We start from the raw sequence: 22,517 nt of genomic DNA on the forward strand, positions 1-22,517 counted from the left end.
TCCGCGCCGCTTTAAAGATCTGGCTGTCCCGGCTGGCCTGGGGTTAAGATTCTAACCCCACCCGAATTGTGTGACTGTTGTGCTCTCTTTTTAATATGTTGTATTGTCTCCATGTTGGAGTATTATTTGTCTCCCCCCCCCCTTTTTTGAACTGTGAGCCGCCCTGAGTCCCCCCAGGGAAAAGGGCGGCATACAAATAAAGGGAAAACGAAAACGAAAAGGCACCAGACTGTTACGATAATTTAAACTTTATTCAGCCAAATATACAGGTTTTTCTCTTTTTTTCTCTCTCTCTCTCTCTCTCTCTTGCCTGCCTCTATTCTGCAAAGATGCACAATCCCGAAGATGCCTTTCTCTTGGTTTTCGTTTTTCCCGGGGTTTGTTTGTGTGTTTTTTTTTTTAAAAAAAATATAAACTCATTATCGACTTTCAGAGGAGGAGGAAAGAAATGAAAAGGACGGCTTTAAAAAAAAAAAGGAAGAAGAAAGAAAAGAGGGTGGAAAAGAGAAAACCGAAACAGCTAATGGGTTGGGGAGGCGTGTGGTGAGTGTGTGTGTCAAGGATTCCACCTCTGCCTCGTAACGGTTGATTTCCCGGGATTCTTCTGCAGTCTAGGTCCATGCCAAAGCGTACGGCGTTCCCCCCCCCCATATTTTTTTTGGAAATGCACCTACGGGGGTCCGAGCTACTCATTCCCCCCCCCCCCTAGTTCCCTGAAAGCTAGCTGAAGCGATCAGCCCCCTCCCCAGCAAACCTTCCGCCTCCGTCGGCCTCCCACCCGAAATTAACCACATCAAACCGTTCAGCTGGTGGCGGTATTTTTGCCCCCTTTCCCGAAAAAAAATAAAAAAATCCCCCGGTCATTTTAATGCAACCGTCGGTGTTGTCACAATGTTTGCTCCAAAGGTGAAAGAGTGCTCGGATCTCCTGCCCTCCCCCTGCCGCTTTCCCCTCCCCTCGCCTGCGTGCCCCCCCTACCCCCCCAAAAAAGTAATCCCGTGGAACTCTGTGCCCAGATGAAGACGAACACGGAGCGGTCAGTGTCTCTTGATGAGAGGTGCCACCTTTGCCCTCCTCCTGCAGCCTCTCTGGGAAATGACGCCGCAGCGAGTCCGAAGGTGCCAGGCCCAGCACCGTCCCAGGGGGTGTCCCTCCTCTCGGGGTGCGGGGGCTGCCTTTACTTGTTGAGGGACAGTGACTGCATCCGCTTGCCAGCCATGGCCGCTTCGTCTTTAGCTGGGGGGGGAGGGAGGGGAAGGAGAGGGGGGGAGAACCGGAGAAGGAAGAAGAGTTGAATCCATGAATTCTTCCTTCCTTCCTTCTTTCCTTCCTTCCCTCCCTCTCTTCCTGTCATCCACCTTCCTAGAGTGGATAAGAATTCCTACGGGAAGCGATGTAACTCCAGATAAGCCACCTTTACAAAGGGTTGATGGGTCTTTCTTTTTTTCTTTCCTTTCTTCTTTTTCTTCCTCCCCCACTTTTCATTTCCATCTCCCTTCTTCCTTTTCTTTTTTTTCTTTCTCCCTCTCTTCTTCCTCCCTCCCTCTCTTCCTGTCATTCACCTTCCTAGAGTGCATAAGAATTCCTACGGGAAGGGACGTTAACTCCAGATAAACCACCTTTATAAAAGGCTGAGGGGTCTTCTCTTTCTTTCTTTCTTTCTTTCTTTCTTTCCATTCTTCTTCCTTTTTTCTTTCACTTTTTTCTTCCTCCCCTTCTTTTCATTTCCATCTCCCTCCTTCCTTTTCTTTTTTTCTTTCTCTCTGCTTCCTCCCTCTCTTCCTGTCATCCATCTTTCTACAGTGCATAAGAATTCCTACGCAGATCAGCCACCTTTATAAAGAGCTGATGGCTTTCTTTCTTTCTCTTTCTTTTTTTCCTTCCTTCCCCTCTTTTCATTTCCATCTCCCTCCTTCCTTTTCTTTTTTCTTTCTCTCTGCTTCCTCCCTCTCCTCCTGTCATCCATGTTTCTACGGTGCATAATAATTCCTACGCAGATCAGCCAACTTTCTTTCTTTCTTTCCATTCTTCTTTCTCTTTTTTCTTCCTCCCCTTCTTTTCATTTCTATCTCCCTCCTTCCTTTTTTTCTTTCTCTCTGCTTCCTCCCTCTCCTCCTGTCATCCATCTTTCTACAGTGCATCAGAATTCCTACGCAGATCAGCCACCTTTCTTTTTCTCTTTCTTTCTTTCTTTCTCTTTCTTTTTTCTTTCTTTTTCTTCCTTCCCTCCCCTCTTTTCATTTCCATCTCCCTCCCTCCCTGACACATAGGCAACTTAAAGACTGAGAAAAATCCACCACAGGAGAAACACTTAAACAAAACTGCAAGAAAACCTCGCGGGAGCCTCAGCCCACTTCCCCCTCCCCTTACCTCTCCTCTCTTCCTCCTTCTTTTTGGCTGCCTCCTCCCTCTGTTTCCGGATAATGGCTAGCCGGGCGAGGTCGGCCTTGGCCTGCTCCGTTTTCCCTGCCAGGTGCATCTTCATGTACCTTTCTTTTGCCTTCTGTTTTTCAATCTCTTCTCTGCAAAAGGGGGGGGCGAGGGGGGAGAAGAGTCGGCAGGGGGCTTTGGAGAGCTGGGTTAAAAATCCCCCCCCAAACAATTGGCTTAATTCCCGGAGAACGGAGGGAATCCAGAGGCCCACCTGCCTCTCTGTCTCAGAGGGGAAGGGAAGGGACTCACCGTTCTCTCCGCGACAATTCCCTCGGGCTCTCTAAATCGAGCTGGGTGACTTTCTTCGCGGTCTGCACGGCCCGGTTGGGGTTCTCTATGTCGATCATGCCTTCCACTCCTTTGTGCTTCGGCTGGAATGGAAAAGCCACAACAAAAGGGGGCTGGTTGTGAGAGAGAGCTTTCCGGAAGGGGGTTTTGTGACCGTTGTGTGGAGATGAGGACCTTGGGAGGTGGAGGAAAAGAGATGCTGCCCAGGGAATGGCTGGATGAGAGAGGCATAGTGGGGAAAGAAAGGAAGAGCGGATGGGAGGGAGGAGGGGAAGGAAGAAGAAAGTGGGGGGGGGGAGGGGAGGGCAGAGGAGGAAGAGAGAAGGGGAGGAAGGGAAGAGGAAGAAGGGGAGAAAGGGAGGAAGGAAGGGGGAAGGGAAGAAGAAGAAGGAAGGAAAGGAGAGGAAGGAGGAAGGGAAGGAAAGGAGAAAAGGGGAGGAAGGAAGGGAGTGAGGAAGAAGAAGGGAAGAAAAGGGGGAGGAAGAAAGAAGGGAAGAAGAGAGGAACGGAGGAAGGGAAGGAGAAAAAGGGGAGAAAGGGAAGAGGAAAGGAAGGGAGGAAGAAGAGTAGGAAGGGAAGAAAAGGGGGAGGAAGGAAGGGAAGAGGAAGGGAGGAAGGGAAGGAGAAAAAGGGGAGAAAGGGAAGAGGAAAGGAAGGGAGGAAGGAAAGGATAAAAGGGGGAGGAAGGAAGATGGAAGGGAAGAAGGGAGGCAAGGGAGGAAGGGAAGGAGAAAAAGGGGAGAAAGGGAGGAAGGGAAGGAGAAAAAGGGGAGGAAGGAGGAAGGGAGGAAGAGGAGGAAGGAGAAGGAGAAGAAGGGGAGGAAGGGAAGGAGAGGGGAAGCAGACAGAACCCCCCCCCCCAACTTGTTCGGCTGTAAAAAGAGACGTGGGAAATTGGTCCTTGCAAAGGCTTTGTCAGAGTCAGAGTTAGCCTTACAGGGCGGGGCATAACCTTTTCCTAGGGGGTCACAGCAAGATCGACAGCAGTTTACAACTTCCGCGACACCTCATTTTAAAGCCCATAAAAAACTGAATTGAATGAGCTATTAAATGTTAAATTTGCTTTAAGAATGGCTGGAAAATTCGATTCGGAAGAACAAAGGATCATTGACAGAATAAAATGCATTGCCTTTCGAGAGGCTCGCGATGCTGGAGCGATGTTTATCAATCGAAAATGGATTGCAAACAAATTGAAACGTCATCCGGATTGGGTTACTGATAATTGGAACAAAACAGCCCAAGAATGTTTCACAAAATTTGGAGAAGGGCGTCCTCTGCAACTGTCCCAAGAAAGCAAAGCCATCATTGCAACTGGCAGTCGCAAACAACGAAAAGGAAACCGAAAAGTGGCCCAAGAAATCCTTCAAATTCGTGGAAAACGAATGACGTCTGGCCGGGAAATTCGCCAGATCTCAATCCGGCAGAGAACATTGGGGCCATAATTAAGGATGAAGTGGAAGCTCTGATGATTCAGGAGCAAGGTCAAAATCGATATTCGGTTGAAACTTTGAGAATGAATTTGGAAACTGTGTTGAAAAATCTGGAAAATCGAACGGAACTGTTTGAAGATTTGTTGTGTTCTTATCCACCTCGTTTGAATGCTGTTCGAAGGGCTAATGGTGGTCATACTGACTATTAAATCGTGTCAATAAACTCAGTTTTTGATGGGCTTTCGAATGGTGTATGAATTATTTGTGTTGTTATTACAAGTGTTGCTGTGACCCCCTAGGAAAAGGTTATGCCCCGCCCTGTACAATAAAGCAGCCTCCGTTCATCCGGCCTGTGTCCGGCCTGGTCCACCTAGGAAGGCTGACCTTAAGGCAAAGGGGCAGCCAGACCCTGGGGGGGGGGGGGTGGTGTGAGGGAATGCAAGGCAACAGAACAGGTGTGCAGAAGAAGCCTCGAGCGGCTGAATCAAAGCCAAGAGCATCTCATCGCTCTTCCTGCTCCTAAACCAAGGACGCTCTTCTCCAAACCCCGACCTCCGCCGCTCTCCCTACCTGATAGTCCTCGCCCTCCTCTTCCTCGCTCTCATCCGAATCTAGCGATTTCTCCTTCTTCTTGGGTTCTCCGGAGGCCCCCGGACCGCCTTCCTCTTGCTCCTCTTCCTCTTCCTGTGGAAAGAAGCATCAGCAAACCAGAACAGCTGTGGGGAAGATTGGGGTGGGTGGGTGGATCATTTAGCTTCATTCAAGCGTGGGGAGGGGGGAGGAGGCGTGTGGCTCTCCACCCGTTCCTCTGACTGCTGGCGTTGTGGGGATGTCGGGAGGACGACAAGGGCGGGCCTCCAATTCTCATCCTAAGCTACCTTAGTATAAACCGACTTACAATTGTTTTTCACACCGTTGCGGCATCCCCACGGCCACATGATCAAAAACCAGACAGCTGGCAACGGACTCATCTTGAGGACAGTCGCCGTGTCCCCCCCCCCCCAGGTGTCAACCCTGAAGTGAGCCTGGCTGAGGCCTCTTGGGAGGCTTCAGGGATGCCGCAGAGTAATAGGACGGGGGGGGAATAGTTAGATGGGGGTTTTGTCGTCAAAACAATGTTTTCTTGTGGGAACCAAGGACATTCCCACAGGTGGCTGCCCACAGGAGGAGCGAAGTAACCTAGCAACCGCCCAGCACTTGGATTGGACAATGTGAGCAGTGACTTGGGGGCGGGGTAGGAAGGGGAAACTTTTGTTTTTGAATTAGGGGAAAGCTGCGGGAACTCTCAAGAGTTGGCTTTTCACCAGTCTGTGCCAATAGAAGGTATTCAACAAAACGGTTCTTTAAGGATTTTGCCTGCCTCGGCGTCCTGCTTTCTAGGGGTGCATTACTTTGGGGCGTTGGCACAGGGGTCATGCCAATCTCCTTTTGCGGCCGTCTGACAAGCGAAGCCAATCGGAACAAGCATGTTAACTGTTCACTGAACCACCAAGAAAAGTCATAAAACGGGGCAACAGTCACTGAACAAATGTCTCGTTTAGCAACATATTGGGCTGGTCAACAGCAGTGAGAAAACGCGTCTCCTTACCCTGGCCTTCTGTTTCTCAGCCTGCAGCTGGGCATCGATCTCTTCAGGGCTGGTATACTGCCGCGCTCGGCCTTTATGGCCCCCCTTTTTAACTGCAAGTAAAAAGTGGGTTCAGAGATGACTTCCCCCCACCTCTTCCTCCTCTAACTTGCCCTGCTTCCATTGGCAGACAAGGCCCGGACTCCCATCAACGGCAGCAGAGAGTTTCTAGGATAAGACAGACTTCTCCCACATGTTCTGAGCTGGGCTTCCCCAAAAAGTACAATGCAGAGTCCTGGTCCCGATAAAACCCCTTTTATTAAAGGAATGTGAATTCCTCTCCTTCACATCCAACAAGGGCCTGGCAAACAGTCTTTCAAAGGTGAATTTGTGACCACAGACCTTATGTAGCTTGGAAAGCTGCCATGTAAATATTTCCCCAAATGAGGAGCTGTGCAAGGAAAGACCTGGGCACAGAGTCTTGTAGATTCACGGACAGATCTTCACACTCCTGAAATGAATCTAACGACTGAATGAACAAATTCTTTCCTGCAAAAGCCCCCTCCCCTTTCGCTCCTCTTTTACGTCCTATGGGAGGGGCCATTCACCTTCCACCTGTGGCTTTACTCCCAAGTCGACCCTGATTTCTTAGCTGTTCTTTTCTTCTGGCAGCTCTGCGCATGCGCACACTGGGAACAGGCTCCAGCTGTTCCTCTGCGTCACTGATGTCTGACTCTGAAGGCAGCTGATGACTGGCATACAGCCCTGGCCCCCACTTTGCCTCCGACACAAAGCCCTCGTCTGAGCCTTCCCCAGCCTCCAGGACTGGCCCATGCTCCTCCCCGACCTCCTCACTGTCTGACTCTGCTGCCAGCTGTGCTGGCAGGCCACACCACATCAGCAAGCAACCCCGCCCCACCCACCATGGAAAGGCCTCGGGGGGGGGGGAAGGGAAGCCTAGGGAGGGGGCTGTATGGCACTGTGAAGCGGAATATAAGTCTAAGTGCTCCTGCTGATTAGCTGTGGCGGTACAGTGGTTAGAATGCAGCACTGCAGGCAAATCCTGCCACACAGCCAGGAATCCGATCCTGACCCGCTCAAGGTTGACTCATCCTTCCATCCTCCCGAGGTGGGTAAAATGAGGACCCAGATGCAAATAATGCTTCTACATTATGTAGAGTCCGGAGGATGCTTCAAAGCGCTTTGTAAGTCTAGACACAATTGCTATTTTAGGAAATCCACAATGCAGGCTGAAACCCAGGGGAAGGCCCTCCTCTCCCTAAGGACTAGGAGTGGGGGGTGGGGGGGGGATTTGAAAAAAAAATAACTATAAAAGAGAATGTTTGTAGGTTAGGGTTGAAATGAGGGGTTCTCGGTCTTATCCGAGCGTGGTTTTTTCTTGCAGACGTTTCATGCCCCAACTAGGTAACGTTATCATTGCCACAAGAGAGTGGAAAAGAAGAAGAGGAGGATTGCAGGGTCCTTGGTGCTCTCTGAGCTTGGCTGTTTTGTTGCAGACATTTCATTTCCCACCTAGGGAACATCATCAGGGCTAGAAGAGAGTGGGGTTTGCAAAATGGAGCAGGCGGAGGAGAGCAAGGGGCCCCTTGGCGCTGAGCTTGGTGGTTTTCTTGCAGACATTTCATTACCCAACTAGGTAACGTTATCATTGCTACAAGAGAGTGGAAAAGAAGAAGAGGAGGATTGTGGGGTCCTTGGCACTCTCTGAGCTTGGTGGTTTTCTTGCAGACATTTCATTACCCAACTAGGTAACGTTATCATTGCTACAAGAGCGTGGAAAAGAAGAAGAGGAGGACTGTGGGGTCCTTGGTGCTCTCTGAGCTTGGCTGTGTTGTTGCAGACATTTCATTTCCCACCTAGGGAACATCATCAGGGCTAGAAAAGAGTGGGATTGGTGGAGAGAGAGAGAGGGTCAGGAGGAAGAAGAGGGGGAGGCTGGGGGGTGGGTATCCTTGGTGCTCTCTTGAGCCCGGTGGTTTTCTCACAGACTAAAGTAAGATCTTCATGAAAAACACCCGAAGATTCTTAAAACAAGAGAAAGACGGTGGAAAGACATTCCCAAAGCAGCAGGCAGCTCTTCAGAAGATGCCTTTCTGCTATCCAGGGAGGGGTGGGGGAGATGGGCATTTCCGGGAGCTCCTCGCCTGCAGGGTATAAACTGAGACAGTAATCCCCCTCCTCAACTTCCACACACCCCTCCTGCTTCCCACATGCAAAGGGAGGCTGCCAAATGCCCCTCCCCTGGTCCCCCAACTCTGTTCTGATTGACAGCCAACTGGAGGGAAGTCCTTCCAAACAGATCCTCATGGCCTGATGCAATCCATCCTGGCGGAAAGGCTGCCCTGGCACTGGATTCCCACTGCATCGGAGGGGGGTGGGGGGAGTCAGGAAGGAAAGGCAGGGCGGGTCTCTCCACTGCTCCCCTACTGGGCCTCATTAAGACCCCCGCCTCCTGATTTGACACTAATTAACCCTGATTTCACTCTCAAGGCCCCCATCCACCCATTTGCCTCTTGTGGAGACCCCCCCACCCTCTATTTTGACCCTCATTCAGCCCCACAACCTGATTTGGCTCATCTTAAGACCACCACCACCCTTCCCATTGATCTATCTTTGAGACCCTTCCAACCCTCCCCCCATCCGGATTTGACCCTCATTCAGGCCCACCCACTCATTTGGCTCTTGTGGAGACCCCCCCCTGTCATCTGACCCTCATTAATCCCCCCCCCCAGATGTGGCTCCCATGGAAGCCCCTCCCCCAGCCCTGTTTTGGCACTTATTAATCTCCTCCCGCTGATTTCACTCTCCTTAAGACCCCCCCCACCCACCCATTTGCCTATTTTGGAGACCCCCACCCTCTATTTTGACCCTCATTAAGCCCCACAACCTGATTTGGCTCTCCTTAAGACCACCCCCCCTTCCCATTCATCTATCTTTGAGACCCTTCCAACCCTCCCCCACCCGGATTTGACCCTCATTCAGGCCCACCCACTCATTTGGCTCTTGTGGAGACCCTCCCCCACCCTGTCATCTGACCCTCATTAATCCCCCCCCCAGATGTGGCTCCCATGGAAGCCCCTCCCCCAGCCCTGTTTTGGCACTTATTAATCTCCTCCCGCTGATTTCACTCTCCTTAAGACCCCCCCCACCCACCCATTTGCCTATTTTGGAGACCCCCACCCTCTATTTTGACCCTCATTAAGCCCCACAACCTGATTTGGCTCTCCTTAAGACCACCCCCCCTTCCCATTCATCTATCTTTGAGACCCTTCCAACCCTCCCCCACCCGGATTTGACCCTCATTCAGGCCCACCCACTCATTTGGCTCTTGTGGAGACCCTCCCCCACCCTGTCATCTGACCCTCATTAATCCCCCCCCCAGATGTGGCTCCCATGGAAGCCCCTCCCCCAGCCCTGTTTTGGCACCAATTAATCTCCTCCCGCTGATTTCACTCTCCTTAAGACCCCCCACCCACCCATTTGCCTCTTTTGGAGACCCCCACCCTCTATTTTGACACTCATTTAACCCCCCCAAAAAAGATGTGGCTTTCATAAATGCCCCCCCAGCTCTAATTTGACACCAATTAGCGCCCCCCCCCACCTCTCTAAAGGACTTGCCCGAGAAGAATTCCCGGGGGGGGGTTCAAGAAAGTGGGGGCAGCGCTGGAATGATCTCCCCCCGCCCAATTTTAATATTTTTTTTTAAATTTTAGGGAAAGGAAGGAATCCGCAGGAAAGGCCTGAAGCGCCTCCCGAGGCATCGCGGCCCTTTCAGGCAAGGTGGGGGGGGGGGGAGACGAGGGACGGGGCCACAAGGCCCATGGGGCACGGCCTGGGACGATGGAGGCTGTAGTCCATCTGCTTCGGAAGCTTGGGCCTCCCCAGGGAGGAGCCTCCGCGGGGCGGCCGGGCGCTCACCTCCTTTGGGCATAGCGAGGCTCCGGCAACGATGGCGGCTCCGACGGCGAGCGAGTCGTCCTGCTTCTCCTCCCGCCCCCCCTTACACGCCTCACTTCGCTCCGAGCTGGGAGCGACCCGGAAACGGAAGTGGGGCCGGTGTCCTCGTCGACGTCCGTTGAGGTCCCCCGGCCCCTTTCTTTCCTTGAGGCTGTCTCGCCTACCGCCTGACGGGAAACCTGAGGGAACTTTAGGCCGAGGGTAAAAGCAGCGCGTTAAAGAAGCCTTGGCCGCTCCGAAGAAGCGGGCGGTTTGTTGGAAGGTGCCTTGCGAAGGCGTCTCCGCCTTGAGTTCTGGCGCAAGGCCAAACAGGCAACTTTCGTGGACAGACGGACTAGGGAAAGCCCCCTAGGAAGCGACGGCGGGGCCAAGGAGGGCATGGGCTGCGGGTGACGTCACGGCGGGGGCGACGGGGAAGCGGAAGAGCGACGCGGAGGAAAAGAGCAGCGCCCCCAAATCGTAAGTATCCTCCCCCCCCCAGTCGGACCAGAAGGGGGACCCGGAGCCCCGAAAACCCGACACTACCCCATTCCCCGTCTCTGTCTGTCTGGGGCCTGTTTGAAGTCTCTCTGGGTGGCAGGCAGAAATCCACCGGGAGGGTATCTTGCTGGGAAGGGACTCACCGGTGTAACGTCTGCCTGGGCTGCCCCTGTAAGTGGCCCTTTTTCCCCTGAGGAAGGCCGGCGATCCCGCTTGACGAGGGGAGGAAGGCTGCTCTTGGGGAGCAGAGCGTCGAAAGGAGTCAGAATCAGAATATAGATCACCTGGAAAGGGACCTTGGAGGTCTTCTAGTCCAGCCCCCTACATAAGCTGCGAAAAGATGATGATGATGATGATGAGAATAATATTTCAGTTGACTGAGTTTCATGTTTAATGAATAAAGAATAAGAATAGTTCCGTTGACTGAGCCAAACCCAGACTGGACTTCTGCCTGACTGTGTGATATAATAACAACAATAACAAGCATGTAACAGTGATACCCATTGTCATCGGGGCGCTTGGCACCATGTCCAAGAATTGTACAAGATATATCAACAAATTGCAGCTTCCTGCAATAAGACCAGTGGAACTGCAAAAAAGTGCGCTACTCGGAACATCTTGTATTTTAAGAAGGTACTTGGTTGATACCTAGGACGCTGGCAGCAAACCATATCAACCATTAGCACCAGTCAATGGTATTTGTGATGCACTTTTGAATGTTCATTTGACTGAGTTTTATGTTTAATGAATAAAGATGATGATGATGATGATGATTATAAATTGCGGCACAATTCAGTAGCACAAATGAGCCACTGGAATTTGTGCAAAAATTACAATATTAAAACAACAACAAACTGATGGGAACATAAGCCTGAAAAAGTCACCGAAAATCAGATGGTCAGGATCTTATGGGATTTTCGTATACAAACGGACAAAATACTGGCGCATAATACTCCAGACATCACACTGGTTGAGAAAAATAAGGTTACAATCATAGACATCGCAATACCAGGTGATAGCAGGGTTGACGAGAAGGAACATGAAAAAATCGTGAAATACCAGGATTTAAAAATTGAAATTCAACAATTATGGCACAAACCAGCAGTGGTAATTCCAGTGGTAATCGGCACACTAGGTGCTATTCCAAAAGCACTAGAATTACATTTAAAACAGTTAAAAATTGACAAAATCACCATCAGTCAAACGCAAAAAGCCGCACTGCTTGGATCCGCACGCATATTACGAAAATACGTTATGACATCCTAGGCCCCTGGGTGGGGCCCGACTAGTAATCAATGCCAAATCCGGCGAAACAACTGGCCGCTGTGATACAATTGTGATAATAATAATATAATAAAATAAAATAAATCTTTTACTGACATTTTCACGCCACCCATTTCATTGGCTGTCTTCCTCAGACTGTATACATACATCTCAAATATGTTTCTTTTGCAGGGTTTTTTCCCCTTTTTGAAGAGATGCCCAAGGTGAAAAGGAGCAGAAAACCTCCTCCAGATGGCTGGGAATTGATCGAACCAACCTTAGATGAGTTGGATCAAAAAATGAGGGAAGGTATGTTTGTGTGTGGGGGGGGGTGTTTGTCTGTCTTAGCTGCACGCGTTCAAGAAAAAAATGGAAATAAGACTGTGAGAATGAAAAAGTAATGTATGGTCTCTGCCATTTCTCTCTCAGCCGAGACCGAACCGCATGAAGGAAAAAGAAAAGTGGAATCTCTTTGGCCCATCTTCAGAATTCATCACCAGAAAACACGCTACATTTTTGATCTCTTCTATAAAAGGAAAGCCATTAGCAGAGGTAAGACAGGGGGCTCTTTCATCTCCCCTTGAAAAGATAAACCGTGTCTTTTTTGTCGTGTGGCGAGGGAAAAACAGTCAGCCCTTTGGGGTAGGCCAAGTCAGGAAAACAGACTTCAAAAACTACAGGAACTCTTTTATTATAGAGTATAACAGAATATTGAAAGCCTGGCAGAGTTTCTCTGCATCCCCTATTAATAGCAAAAAAGAAAAACCCAAAAAGGTGGAATTATGTTGAGTTTCTTTCTCAGTTCTGCTTAAGCAGGACGGACAGAGCCTGGGGGTAGAGCCAAGCATGGAACCAATCTAGAATCCTTACATTCCCACAAGCAATTTCAGTCCAACCCGTTGAATTCTATTAATTCGTATCTAGTGCTAATTTAATGCTGTTGAGTAGATTCTTCTGTATAGTTTTGAACAATAAATCGACTTCAATGGAGCTTAACATGTTTCTTTGTGCCTGATGGCTGACGTATTTACTGAATTATCTGATATTTATTGAGTTCCTTCTTCAAGGCCATTTCCATGCACCTTTTCCAAAGTTCACTTTTCTGTTTTCCAAACTCTAGCTCATTTAATCAGAGGAATACATTCACCCTTTCATTTATATCTGCCCTGTGTAGAGTTATACGAATATTGCATCAAAGAAGGTTACGCAGACAAAAACCTGATTGCAAAATGGAAGAAACAAGGCTACGAAAACCTTTGCTGCTTGCGCTGCATCCAGACTCGCGATACTAATTTCGGAACCAACTGCATTTGTAGAGTGCCCAAGAGTAAATTGGAAGTGGTAAGGAATGTTGTTTTTTAAAGGTCATTTGCAGCCATGCTTTCAGTACGGTGGCGGGTTCCGGATCACGTTGCAACCGGTACGGTTGCAACAGGGCCCAGTGTCCACCACATGAATGTACACAGCTCGCGCAAGCGTCACCTCCTACGACGCCTCCACGATGCTCCAGCTGCTTGGCGGAGTGTTGTGCAGGCGCTGTGTGCTCCGTGCACATGTGCAGGTGCCAAAGAGCTCAAATACAGGTAAGGAGCTCGGGCGGGCTCTCTGGAGCACTGTACCAGAACCGGTACACCCGTACCAGGGCGTACCGCCTGCAACCCACCACTGTTTCAGTATTTACTTTCTTCCCTTCTATGCATATTCAGTTGCTCAATCATGTCTACAATTTATGAAATTCCCGTCCTATAAAAAAAATACCTCTGCTCTAAAATCAGTTTTTTTTCAACCATTGAACCCCCCCCCACTTTTTATGTTAACTTTATGGTCTGTTTAGTATAGTATAGTCTTTATTGTCATCGTACAAAATAAATACAACAAAATTGGTTTCTTCTCATCTGTTGGTTTCCTTCTACAGGGGAGAATAATCGAGTGTACTCACTGCGGCTGCCGGGGCTGCTCTGGATGAAAACGTTCTTCAAAAGAAACCCCAAATTTTTTTAGAGGTTTTAAGTGACTGTTACCATCAAGGACTGCTCATAAGAACTATTTTTTTCACGGCCTGCTGTCAAGACGGCTCCCTTTGTATCCCGCGATAGAATAATTAAATGTGTAAATGCAGTAATGTGTTTTCATGTCCTGTATTGTCATTGTATATTAAAATAAAGTCTTGCCTACTCATCCCAAATAATAAGCATAATTCTGATTTTTAAAAATTATTTACATGCAATAGTTCTAGCAAAAAAGGGCTAAATTAGGCACCTCTTTTATCCTCTTAACGTTTTGAAAATATTGAGAGTCACTAATACACACTATAAGGGGCGCAGTGGCTAAGAGCTGAGCTTGTCAATCAGTTCAGCGGTTTGAATCCCTAGCACCGCATAACCGAGTGACTCCCGTTACTTGTCCCAGCTTCTGCCAACCTAGCAGATCGAAAGCATGGAAAAAATGCAAGTAGAAAAATAGGAATCACCTTTGGTGGAATGGGAACAGCATTCCGTCTGCCTTTGGCGTTGAGTCATGCTGGCCACATGACCACAGAGACATCTTCGGACAGTGCTGGTGGTTCTTCGGCTTTGAAAGTGAAATGAGCACTGCCCCCTAGAATCGGGAACGACTAGCACGTATGTGTGAGGGGAACCTTTACCTTAATACACACTGATCATTAGTAAATATAGGATTCTTAGAACTCCACAACTCCCATTGCAAGCAAAGAAACCAGGGAGCTGAAATAAAATTCTATACATTGCCATGTTAAAAAACTAATTATCCCTTTTTAATTATGCAAACAGCGGTATGGAGACTGCAGGATAGCGAAAGGGTAGAAAATATCTCTTACTTTGGGAATCTTCGCTGAAGCCCAATTTTATTTAGTTACCAAAAGTATATCTATATAGTCTCTTAGGTTTTCTCTATTGATGTTCCCAGAAATTGTTAGGAATCTTGGCACCAAATGTTGCTCAGCGTTACCTGTACTTTCAAACACTGCTTTGGTTGCTAATTTTCCTTTGAAGAGTTGTAACCATTATCTCTCAACCTTGGTGAATTGAAGATGTGTGGACTTCAACTCCCAGAATTCCCTAGCTAATAAAATGGCTTAGAGATAAGACTAGCACAATAACTACAAAACAAGTATAAGCTTTCCTTTAGAGTGTGAACAGAACAATAGATTTAATCACTTCCAATAAGAATTGGTAATAGAAAAATTGTATTTATTAGACACTATATTACTGTTCCACATAAATTTGGGTTGCAGTTGTATATACACCTAGGGGTTAATTTACGGTTCATGTGAAGAGATACGTACAGAATTAAAGCAATTTAAAAAAACGTTCCAGCATCCCATAACGAATGGCCAATATTTGGTTTATTTTAGCTCCTGGCTGCCCTGATCTTGTTCCAGCTTGGTGCCATCTTTGCTTTGTGCCACATTCTTATATCGGTATCTTGTCCAAGGGTGTGGTGTTTCTTCCCCAGGCATCCATTTAAGCCATTGGAAATAGAAAGCTCGGAAGCCATCAATTTTCTCAAGATAATGATCCTTTTTCTGGTACTGCAAGAAGAAAAATGAATGCAAGCTATTAAAAGCACACCTTGCATCAGAATAGAGTCGGACATGTTCTGACTGAAGCTTCCCGAGAGCAGGAAGCAAACTCCTTGTCCCGATAAAAAAAACCCCTTTTATTAATTGACTATGAATTCTGCTCATTCACATCCAGCAAAGTCTTTCCAGGGAGGATTTACGGTCACAGACCTTATCTGGCTTGGAGAGCTGCCAGGCTGATCTCTGCAAAACTTAAGCTAGGAATTCGAACTGCCAACCTTTCTGGTCAACTAGCTCAGTGTCTTAGCCACTGAGCCACCGCATCCCATAAGGATCATCTTACCTTATCATAATTAGGAGGATACTGGGCTGCAAACTCCAGGACGTTAAGAATGACTTCATTTGGAGCCACCTGATTCTTGCTCATGTCTTTAAGGATCTCTATGAGGTAAGTGTAATTCAGTCGCTTCACGGCTGCGTTGATCAGCGCCCCGTAGATCTGCACATTGGGTTTTATTCCAGAGCGCTGAAATGAATGCACACAAAAAAAAAATTGAGACAAAGGCGGCTGTGAAGAAGAAAGAACATAGCTCTGCCTCGGTTCGAATCTAGGCGAGGACTGAAGCAACAGCAAATATTTCAAGGCGGAAAATTAGTGCCTCAAAATTTGGAATTTCACATGTGTCTTCTAAAACACAATTGGACTATTTTGTACCTTCATGTCTGACAGTAACTGCATCCCTTCCTTGTATTTGCGGCAGGCGATGGCTAAGTTACAAAATGTGTACAGGTCCGGCGAAAGTCCGCTTTGCAACATTAAAGGCAGCAAGCTCTGTAAATTGAAAAAGACTGTATTAAACAGAACTGTATAATTCTCTAAAATATGCAGTGGCTAATGCAGCGCTCCCATAATAGTGATCCATACTGTTCTGAGTGAATTTCCCCAAAAAGCAAGAGGCAGAGTCCTGGTCCCAATGAAACCCCTTTTATGAAACGAATACGAATTCCTCTCATTCGCATTCAGCAAAGGCCTGGCAAACAGTCTTTCAAAGGAGTATTTATGAGCACAGACCTTATCTATCTTGGAAAGTTGCCATGTAAATATTTTCCAAATGAGGCGATGTGCAAGGAAAGACTGGGCACAGAGTCTCTGGGATTCATGGACAGATCTTCACACTCTTGAAACAAATCTAACGACCAAACGAACAAATTGTTTCCTGCAAAAGCCCCCTCCCCTTTCGCTCCTCTTTTGTTTTCTATGGGAGGGGCCATTCACCGTCCACCTGTGACATTATTCCCAAGTCTACCCTGATTTCTTAGCTCTTCTTTTCTTCTGGCAGCTCTGCACATGCGCACATGGGGAACAGGCTCCAGCTGTTCCTCTGCCTCACTGCTGTCTAGTTCTGAAGGCAGCTGAGAACTGCCAGATAGTCTTGCCCCCCATCTCTACCTCTAATGCAGAGCCCTCGTCCGAGCCTTCCCCAGCCTCCAGGACTGGCCCATGATCCTCCCCGACCTCCTCACTCTCCAACTCTGCTGCCAGCTCCGCTGTCAGGCCACAATACATACCCAGAAAGGGACGATCTTACCTTTGCCGCTTCCAGGTCGGCTTTCTTGCTCTTTTTTCTGATCAACGTGTTAAAAAAAGCCACGTCTGGTTTCACGTTGTTCTCTTCCATGACGGCCAGCAACGACGATTCGGATGGGCTGTTGAGTTCCACGTTTTCGGCCAACAATATGAACGTCCGAATGTTCCCCGCCACCTTGTCGTCCTTCATTTTTTTTAAGAAACCTTCCATGTTTCCCATCAGAGCCAGTCGGTCGGAGGGCGTTGCCACCGTCCCAAAGGAAACCACATGTGGGGCTGGACTCTGGAAATCTAGCAAGTTAGGGAGGGGAATGGCAGCCTCCGAGAAGGCGTTTCCCGCTAGGGATTCCGGAACCGACTGGTGCTGCTCAGAGATCACCAAACTCCCGTCTGTATCGCATTCTGATAAATCGGATTGAGCGCTTGGCTTCGGTTTTGCGATGTCCTTGGCATCACCTCGGTTTCTTTCTGGCCCCTCAGTTTTTGGATTGTCTCCTGGGAACATATTTCTTTCCAGAGCTTCGACATCTGATAATATTGAAGATGGAACGTTAGCTATTTTCTTCCTGCGAGCCTTTGTGCCTTGCTCTCTGCCAGAATTCAGCCTCAGGTGAGTTGGGCGTTTCTCTGAGGGTCTTAGTAGCAATTGAGAAGCTACCTCAGAGTCACCAATGCCACAGTATTTGGCAGCTGACAGCATCAAATTGTAAGTGTACAGATCAGGTTTGAGGTTCAGCTTTGCCATCTGCTGCCAAACCTGTTTAAAAACAACAACAGCACCGATCATCAACTTATACACGCCCATCCAAGTCAGTGTTTCTCAGCTTGGACATCTTTAAGAGGGGGCGGACTTCAGCTCCCAGAATTCCCCAGTCAGCATGCACTGGGGAGGGCAGAAAGAGCTTGGTTTGTGCCCACCATTGGAAGGGAGGAAAGGGCAGAAAACAGACCTGTAAAGCATAGCGGAATCCATTCTCTTTGTCGCTTATACATCCCATGAGCAGGACGTTGAAAGTATCTGTGGTGAGTTGATGGCCGTTTCCCACCATTTCCTGAGGAAAGGTAAGGAGTCCATAATTACTCTTCAATGTAAACATGTAACAAAAGATCCGTTGTTCTGTAATCCATATGTAGCATTCCCAGGAAATAGATCTTAAGAAATTTGCCATAACTTTGTTTTTTTTTTACAAAAAAATAAGGATCAAAATGAACAGGCTAAGGCCACCTGTAAATCTGGAACTGATATGCCTTAGGCAACAAAATACCATCTTCTGACTGTTTTCACCAACTCTACTAAACCACCCTATGCTTTGTCTGGTTTTAGCTTAGTATGTTTTGTGAAGCAGGGATATTTTAAAAGTAAAGGTTCCCCTCGCACATATGTGCTAGTCCTTCCCGACTCTAGGGGGCGGTGCTCATCTCCATTTCAAAGCTGAAGAGCCAGCGCTGTCCGAAGACGTCTGTGGTCATGTGACCAGCATGACTCAATGCTGAAGGTGCACAGAACGCTGTTCCCTTCCCACCAAAGGTGGTTCCTATTTTTCTACTTGCATTTTTTTACCTGCTTTCGAACTACTAGGTTGGCAGAATCTGGGACACGTAATGGGAGCTTATTCCGTTACGCGGTGCTAGAGATTCGAACCGCCGAACTTTCTGATATTTTATAAACCTGATAAGTGGCTATACTGCAACATGTGGATCCTGCCATAATTTTAATCTTGTGAAGACCAGAAAAAAATCAGCACATTTCTAGGAACCCACCATCCATTTCTTTGCAAACAACCAAGAGTTTCTTTTCTGGTTTATACAGACTATTCCAAAGTAGGCAGAACAACAATGAGTTCCAAAGGATATATGTCATAACAATCACTGCTCCAACTTGCAACCTCAGAAAGTCCTCTTAAGCTTCTTGTTAAAACCTTTGTGGAATATGACACGGTTTATTTATACCTGCAGTCAAGCAGCATATAAATTATTATTATGGTGATTTATGTCATATTTTGAGTATGAGGTTTCTAAGGCAGCTGATACAGTTTTGCAAACAATTATAAATTTACACCAACAATCCCTTTTTGTTTTTCTTTTTACCTTTAATATATCCAAGCACATGCGGAGATCACAACACAGAGCACAGCATTTCAACAAAGCGCGATATGCAATTGGATTCAACTCGATGCCTTTTTGGGTCAGTTCCTGTCGCAACTTAAGAGCGCTCTGCAGACCACTGTCTTTCCAGGGCGTCTCCGCGCAGGCGTTGAAGAGGGCCGTGTAGGTGGCAATCGTCGGCGTCAGGCCTCGCTTTTTCATCTGCCTCCCCATAACGTAACAAGAGAAAAGTTTCAGCAAGGAATCTGTCGTCTTTGCAACTACACATCGTTTAGAATGGAGGCTTTCAAAGTATTTGTAAGGATGGGCGTCATTTACATGCACAAACTTAGAAAGGGTTGTTGTTGAGGGAATATCGTAAAGACTTCCTCGACGGATTAGAAACAAGAGCATAAAATGAGTAACTCCATGTCAAACCGCAGGAATAAGACAAATGCAGTATTGGCAAGCAAATTTGCAGTCTTGCTTAGGATGCATAGGAGGGAGTTTATATATGTTTGGGTATAATATAAGGGAATTGGATGTAAATTGTAAACAGGGATTTGGAAAGGAGGATTAGAAAATTTTGATATTAAATATTATGGATGTTTAGCTAGAATAGGATATGAGGATTTAATGTTAATGGAGGATTTTATAAATAAGTAAATGAAATGCCAGTATGTAATTATGTATTAAATCTTGGTATATTTTATGATGAAGGACGTTTAAATAATCGTAGTCAAATAAAAGTGGAGGTATAATGATGGTAATATAATAAACATCTGAGTTAAGATATTAGAGTTAATATGAATTATATTTGATGATAGCAACAGCAATAGCAGTTAGACTTATATACCGCTTCATAGGGCTTTCAGCCCTCTCTAAGCGGTTTACAGAGTCAGCATATTGCTCCCACATTCTTGGTCCTCATTTCACCCACCTCGGAAGGATGGAAGGCGGAGTCAACCTTGAGCTGGTGGGACTTGAACCGCCGAACTACAGATAGCAGTCAGCTGAAGTGGCCTGCAGTACTGCACTCTAACCACTGTGCCACCTCGGCTCAATGATGATGTTGGAAGAGATGCACAAAAGCCTTTTGTAACCAACTGATACACTTTCTACAGTACGTAAAGAAGGAGGATTTGTATGTTTGTTTTGAAAATAAAAATATATTTAAAAATATATTTGAAAAAAAAAAGGAGGGCATTTCAGTGCGAAATGACACATCAATTAAGGGTTCCAATTAGAATAGAATAGAATTCTTTATTGGCCAAGTGTGATTGGACACACAAGGAATTTGTCTTGGTGCAGATGCTCTCAGTGTACACAAAAGACAAAATGCATTCGTCAAGAATCATAAGGTACAACACTTAATGATAGTCATAGGGTACAAATAAGCAATCAGGGAACAATATCAATATAAATTGTAAGGATACAAGCAACAAAGTTACAGTCCAGCAGTCATAAGTGGGAGGAGATGGGGGGGATCTAATAGTAATAGTAATGCAGCCTTAGTGAATGGTTTGACCGGGGTGAGGGAATTAGTTCTTTAGATCCCTCCAACCACGGATTTTAAGCAGTCATTTTTTTCCTTATTCCTTTAAATCAAGCCCCACCCCCTTGACAAAAATCCCCTTTGAAAGAAACTGGGGGTATTTACATCATTGTAGAGCCGAAAGGCCTTCTTCAGGTACCCAACCCTGCCACATCCACCAATCAGCACCGTGTAGTTGAACTCCTCCGGCCAGAGATGTTCTTCCTTCAGCATCTGTACCTCAAAGAGCTCAAGAGCCTCGGCCAGCTGCAGAGAAGAGGGTCAAGGAAGAGGGTTAACTGCGAAACCCCACAAGGCTGAACAAGTTCCAAGAAGCCAGAACTAGCAAAATCGCAATGAGGCAAAACGTTGGGGTAAATACAGGGAATCCTTGCTTAACAATGCATTGCTTAGCGACCACTTGCAGTTATGACCGAGCGGTTGAAAAATTTAATCCAGACTTCCGATGGCTGCACGCACACATCATCATTATCATCATCTAATGACCTCGTAATTCCTTGTCAGGTGGAGTTTGGGCAACTGAATGGAGCCAGCACAGTGTTTTACTGGCTGGATGCCCTTCCTGTCGCCAATGCAGAGTTTTGTTCAGAAGATATATTCTCATTGTGCCCAGAGAGAGAAATAATCTGCCTCTTTCTAGGATCGAACTCACAGCCTCCCGATTGGGAGGCAAGAGTCCCACCTCTAGGCCACTGCACTACTCACTGCATGCACACAAACATCACATGACTACATTTTGGGCACCAAATAGGAGGAAGGAGTATTAGGAATGCTTTTTCACCTTGAGCTGCTTATAAAATAATGAAGGTGGGATAAAAAACAATCTAATAAATCAATAAACAAACAAACAGATCTTTCCTTATCCTTCCAGGCCATTCATTATTCCCTCCATCCCCACCTTTAAAAAAAAAGGCAGAAGAACATAGGCAAAGTAATGACCTTATTTGCCTTTATCAATGCTTTGCACTGCAAAAAATACCAGTATGGGGTATTCCTTCGACCCCGTCTGGGTTTTATTTCTAGTTCCTCCTCCTCGTCTTCCTCCTCCTCTTCTTTTTTGGTTTGGCGATGCAAGTTGTGAAAATCAGCCGATGCCGCTTGAGAAAAGGGCTTGGGGGGATATTTCTGAGTTAACAACCCAAAGCTTTCATCAGCATCAAATGTCTCCTCTTCTTCCTCCTCTTTAGAAAGCGCTTCCGACGATCTTGCCATCTCCTCCAAATCTCTCTTGTGCAATTTATAGACTGGCAGGGACGTGCTAATCAGCCTCCGGTCCAGAAGGAAAGCTGTGGGTTGTGGGCTTGGAGGCCATATCCATTTTTTTCTTCCAGGAATGTCTCTGAAACGGTGTACGGAACAAAACCAAGGACAGACCGACCCTCTTTGGGTAAATACTGCAGAGAAGCCCCGGCACATGCGGGAAGAAACTGTCGTCATTTCGCCTTTCTCTTTCTTTTTTCTTTCTTATCTTCAGATGAGAGAGCTGAAATCCAGATGGAAGGAATCAGGACCGCAATTCAAAAGCGGCATCTGCTTTCCTGGGAAAATCAGCCGAAGTAGCAAGGATACATTTGGCAGGAGTCATCCTACAAATAAAAGAAAACATTCCATTCATGATTTAAACAATACAGCTAAAAGATGAACAGACAAGCATTACATGATACATTACATTAAAGGAAAACCTTTAAGGGCATTTAAATCATATTTTTTTAATCAAGGTCCTTCTAGACTCCCGAGGGAAGGAATCAGGATCGAGCTGGGAGGGACCCAGGAGGTCTTCTAGTCCATCCCCTTGCTCAAGCAGGAGACCCTCTACCATTTCAAACAAATGGTTGCCCAATCTCTCCTTAAAAGCCTCCAGGGATGGAGCACCCACAACATCTGGAGGCCTTGAAGGCCTCAAACCCATCTCCAAACCAGAAGCAAATTTGGGAGGCTTTGGGCCTGTCCTTCGCACCTTCTTTCTCTCTGTCCCTGACCTGGCGGCCTACCTTGGAGGGTTGTTGTTGAGGGGATGTGTGGAAGCAAAAGGGAGGGAGAAGCGAGCTCCTGAAGGAAAGGCGGGAGCGAAATTAGATTAATAAACAGAGTTTGGGTATATATATATATATATATATATTAAATTCCTCTCAGAGCGGCCCACTCAGGCCGCCAACTGTCCTCCCAGCGCCTTCGCTCCTCGCGCTTCTGTCAATCTCCCGATCGCTCCGCCCACTAGAGGGCGGAGCTTCTCCTCAGGCCGGCTTCCCTTCCCTGCTCCCCCCTCACTTTCCCTTTTCCATCGCCCAATCAGAACGGGGCCTCCTTTG

At 47.2% G+C, this 22,517-nt stretch overlaps 3 protein-coding genes across 3 annotated transcripts; 1 reads left to right on the forward strand and 2 right to left on the reverse strand.

Annotated features, from left to right (window-relative positions):
• Window positions 1-232: 232 nt before the first annotated feature.
• Window positions 233-9,791, reverse strand: PDAP1 (PDGFA associated protein 1). The gene is made up of 6 exons (XM_032231174.1): window positions 9,658-9,791; window positions 5,740-5,831; window positions 4,722-4,835; window positions 2,683-2,804; window positions 2,371-2,522; window positions 233-1,236 (listed from the first exon to the last, which is right to left on the reverse strand). Exons 1-6 carry the CDS (start codon window positions 9,668-9,670, stop codon window positions 1,178-1,180), a joined length of 552 nt encoding a protein of 183 aa, XP_032087065.1. The 5' UTR covers window positions 9,671-9,791; the 3' UTR covers window positions 233-1,177.
• A 257-nt stretch (window positions 9,792-10,048) lies between these two features.
• On the forward strand, window positions 10,049-13,624 carry BUD31 (BUD31 homolog). The gene is made up of 5 exons (XM_032231176.1): window positions 10,049-10,155; window positions 11,632-11,748; window positions 11,869-11,991; window positions 12,614-12,780; window positions 13,355-13,624. The coding sequence occupies exons 2-5, from the start codon at window positions 11,655-11,657 to the stop codon at window positions 13,403-13,405; spliced, it is 435 nt and encodes a 144-aa protein (XP_032087067.1). The 5' UTR covers window positions 10,049-10,155; window positions 11,632-11,654; the 3' UTR covers window positions 13,406-13,624.
• A 1,007-nt stretch (window positions 13,625-14,631) lies between these two features.
• PTCD1 (pentatricopeptide repeat domain 1) lies at window positions 14,632-22,434 on the reverse strand. The gene is made up of 9 exons (XM_032231208.1): window positions 22,200-22,434; window positions 21,148-21,794; window positions 20,314-20,454; window positions 18,657-18,875; window positions 17,519-17,620; window positions 16,570-17,325; window positions 15,696-15,812; window positions 15,324-15,506; window positions 14,632-14,989 (listed from the first exon to the last, which is right to left on the reverse strand). Exons 2-9 carry the CDS (start codon window positions 21,643-21,645, stop codon window positions 14,804-14,806), a joined length of 2,202 nt encoding a protein of 733 aa, XP_032087099.1. The 5' UTR covers window positions 21,646-21,794; window positions 22,200-22,434; the 3' UTR covers window positions 14,632-14,803.
• Between the last annotated feature and the right edge of the window lie 83 nt (window positions 22,435-22,517).

This window comes from Thamnophis elegans, chromosome 14 (genome assembly GCF_009769535.1).
Source record: "Thamnophis elegans isolate rThaEle1 chromosome 14, rThaEle1.pri, whole genome shotgun sequence".
Taxonomy (NCBI): Eukaryota; Metazoa; Chordata; class Lepidosauria; order Squamata; family Colubridae; genus Thamnophis; species Thamnophis elegans.

Excerpts from the sequence above, each read along its gene's own strand:
- BUD31 (XM_032231176.1), top strand. The coding sequence starts at position 11,655 with ATGCCCAAGGTGAAAAGGAGCAGAAAACCTCCTCCAGATGGCTGGGAA. Across the intron at positions 11,992-12,613 it reads AAGGAAAGCCATTAGCAGAG|AGTTATACGAATATTGCATC; the intron begins GTAAGACAGGGG and ends TGCCCTGTGTAG. Across the intron at positions 12,781-13,354 it reads CCAAGAGTAAATTGGAAGTG|GGGAGAATAATCGAGTGTAC; the intron begins GTAAGGAATGTT and ends TTCCTTCTACAG.
- PDAP1 (XM_032231174.1), bottom strand. Across the intron at positions 4,836-5,739 it reads CTGAGAAACAGAAGGCCAGG|GAAGAGGAAGAGGAGCAAGA; the intron begins GTAAGGAGACGC and ends TTCTTTCCACAG. Across the intron at positions 1,237-2,370 it reads GAAGGAGGAAGAGAGGAGAG|CTAAAGACGAAGCGGCCATG; the intron begins GTAAGGGGAGGG and ends CTCCCCCCCCAG.
- PTCD1 (XM_032231208.1), bottom strand. The coding sequence starts at position 21,645 with ATGACGACAGTTTCTTCCCGCATGTGCCGGGGCTTCTCTGCAGTATTT. Across the intron at positions 18,876-20,313 it reads CCTTTCGGCTCTACAATGAT|ATGAAAAAGCGAGGCCTGAC; the intron begins GTAAATACCCCC and ends ATGGGGAGGCAG. Across the intron at positions 15,507-15,695 it reads AGTTACTGTCAGACATGAAG|CGCTCTGGAATAAAACCCAA; the intron begins GTACAAAATAGT and ends CATTCATTTCAG.